The sequence below is a fragment of the Malania oleifera genome, chromosome 11 (genome assembly GCF_029873635.1).
Source record: "Malania oleifera isolate guangnan ecotype guangnan chromosome 11, ASM2987363v1, whole genome shotgun sequence".
NCBI lineage: Eukaryota > Viridiplantae > Streptophyta > Magnoliopsida > Santalales > Ximeniaceae > Malania > Malania oleifera.
The window spans coordinates 56,254,137-56,256,538 of NC_080427.1; the positions used below are offsets into that span (position 1 = coordinate 56,254,137).

Sequence of the window (2,402 nt, forward strand, 5' to 3'; positions counted from 1 at the left end):
CCCCATCAGGGAAAAAATAATTCTTCTAGAATATCTAACCAAAAAAAAAAAGTGGTCTTCTAAAAATACCATTAGTAGAAGAAAATGTATGACATTTGAAGTAATAAAAGCACAAAATGACAGAGCATCCTCCTGTAAATTATTTTTTTATTAATAAAAATAAAAATATTATTATTAATTTCTTAGACTAAAAATAAAATAAAATAAATAGCCTCTTAGTTAAGTCTTGAATTTAATTTTTATTTTTGGTTTAAAAATAGAAAATGGTAATCACGTACCAGACACGTGGGGCAAGGATGCCGGCACACACGTGCCACGGAAACGCGTGAATCGTGCGGAACAAGAACACTACAAAAAGAAGTGGAGAAATAACTGAGAAATCGCGTCAAAGCGTCAAATCCAAATACCCATTTTTATTTTCAGAGCCGGCTAACGCTTCCCTCTTTTCCTCTTCCCTATCTATATAAATCCCTCGCCCGCCTAATCCCTCAACGCTGGATTATCTCACGACTTCCGCCTCTTTCTCTCTCAATCAATCTCTCTCTCCAAACGCTCCAGACCAGAATCGTCGCAAGAACTAGAAAATAAATCTACAGATGCAGGAAGAAAGCACAGAAGTGGCTTTCTGCCCAAGCTTCAACAGCTACACTTCCGGCGAGCTGACGGACGCCGCTGACAAAGTTCGCAACGAGTTCGCCTTTGATTCCAAACTGGCCGAAGAAGATGAAAGGGGGCTTGACGTCGATGACAACTTCGAGTTTTGCGTAGTTCGCTGTGGGAGCAATTCCGGCGCCGATGCTTTTACTGTATCTGCCGACAACATGTTCTACGGCGGTCAGAGTCATCCGATTTTCCCCGTTTTTAATCGCGATTTGCTCTTGGACAAAGGTCGAGTGCTTGATTCCCGGACCGGGGAGGTACCGTCGATTGGAATTCCTCTGAGGAAGCTGTTCTTTGAAGATCGGGATCCTCTGTCGTCGTCCTCGTCGGAGGCGGACGAGCCGGAAAGCCTTCCGCCGTCGACGTACTGCGCCTGGACGCCGAAGGCGTCGGAGGCATCTCCTGGGAAGTGTAAGAAGAGCAGCTCCACAGGATCGTGTTGTAGGCGGTGGAGGTTTCGCGATTTACTTCGCCGGAGCCATAGCGACGGGAAAGACTCCTTCGTGTTCTTAAATGCCACCGGTACTTCCGCTGGCGGCAAAAAGGAAGAGAAAATTACTGAGAAGACCGAGAGAACTTCGAAAACAAAACAACGCCGGAGCTCCGGCGAATTTTTGTCCGGAAAATCGAATGCGAAGGCAAAGCTGCCGAACGAACTTCGTAACGAAAAGGTGTTATCAGCTCACGAGATCTTCTACGTGAAGAATCGAGCCTTGAAGGAAGGCGAGAAGAGGCGTTCGTATCTGCCGTACAGGAAGGATCTGTTTGGTTTCTTCGCCAATGTTAGCGGATTCAGCAGGAACTTTCCGGTCTATCCTCCATACTGACATTGCTAAGGTCTCTCTCCTGGATTCTGCAGATGAAACATTTTTTTTTATATAAATAATGTAAATAAATTAACAGGCGCATCGCAGAACCATTAATTTTGTGTGCCTCAGATTTTCCTAATTCTTTATCCGGAGGATTGTGATTGTTATTTTTAAATTGTTCTTGATGGATGAGAATTAATTGGGGCTGTCCGAAGGCCTTTCCATTTCCAGAAATCGGTTGGTACTAAGTGGTCATCATTCAAGTCCGAAGGCATTATATATATATATCTGAGCTAATTTTTTTTTCACTGAGATTTTTAATTCAAAAGTTAGGCTGTGTTGGTCGAACGAATATTTGTTTAATTAATTGACTGCCATTCAGGCTTTTTAATTGAAGCAGACCTCTCCTCCTCCGCCAGCTGGTGCCGTCCTCCATGAACTTCGGATCCCGCTCCCTCAGTACCTATCACATTTTTATTGAAATTTTAATAAATTTAAATTTAAATTTTAGATTTATAGTTTTCAAATATTAGGTAGGGGGCTTAATTTTTTCAAATCCCTACTCAATTTCGGCTCGTAATATTCATCGTTCCATACAAGGTGATATATGATCACCTTGTGACAATGATCTAGAAGAAAGAAATTATTATATTTTTAATTAATAACAACTCTTAGACATATGACATCCAATAACATCATCATGGATGAAAAGACTATAATTCTCCTAAAAAATAAAAAGTTGTTCATGAGAAGGATTTCACTTTCTTTTTTCCTCTCAACTTTTTTTTTTAAGTAAAAATTGAATCAAACCTATTTGATAAATAATTTTTTTCAATTTTTAAAAATTATCTTTAAACCCTTTTAGTGAATTTTTAAAAGTCATGAATCTATAAATTTTAATACCTAGAAGTTAATTTTTTTCTCCAATAAAAT

General features: G+C 39.9%; 1 protein-coding gene across 1 annotated transcript; it reads left to right on the plus strand.

The window, feature by feature from the left end:
* The first annotated feature begins 385 nt into the window (after positions 1-385).
* On the plus strand, positions 386-1,703 carry LOC131168490 (uncharacterized). Its single transcript, XM_058127960.1, has one exon. The coding sequence runs from the start codon at positions 597-599 to the stop codon at positions 1,485-1,487; it is 891 nt and encodes a 296-aa protein (XP_057983943.1). The 5' UTR covers positions 386-596; the 3' UTR covers positions 1,488-1,703.
* The last annotated feature ends 699 nt before the right edge of the window (positions 1,704-2,402 follow it).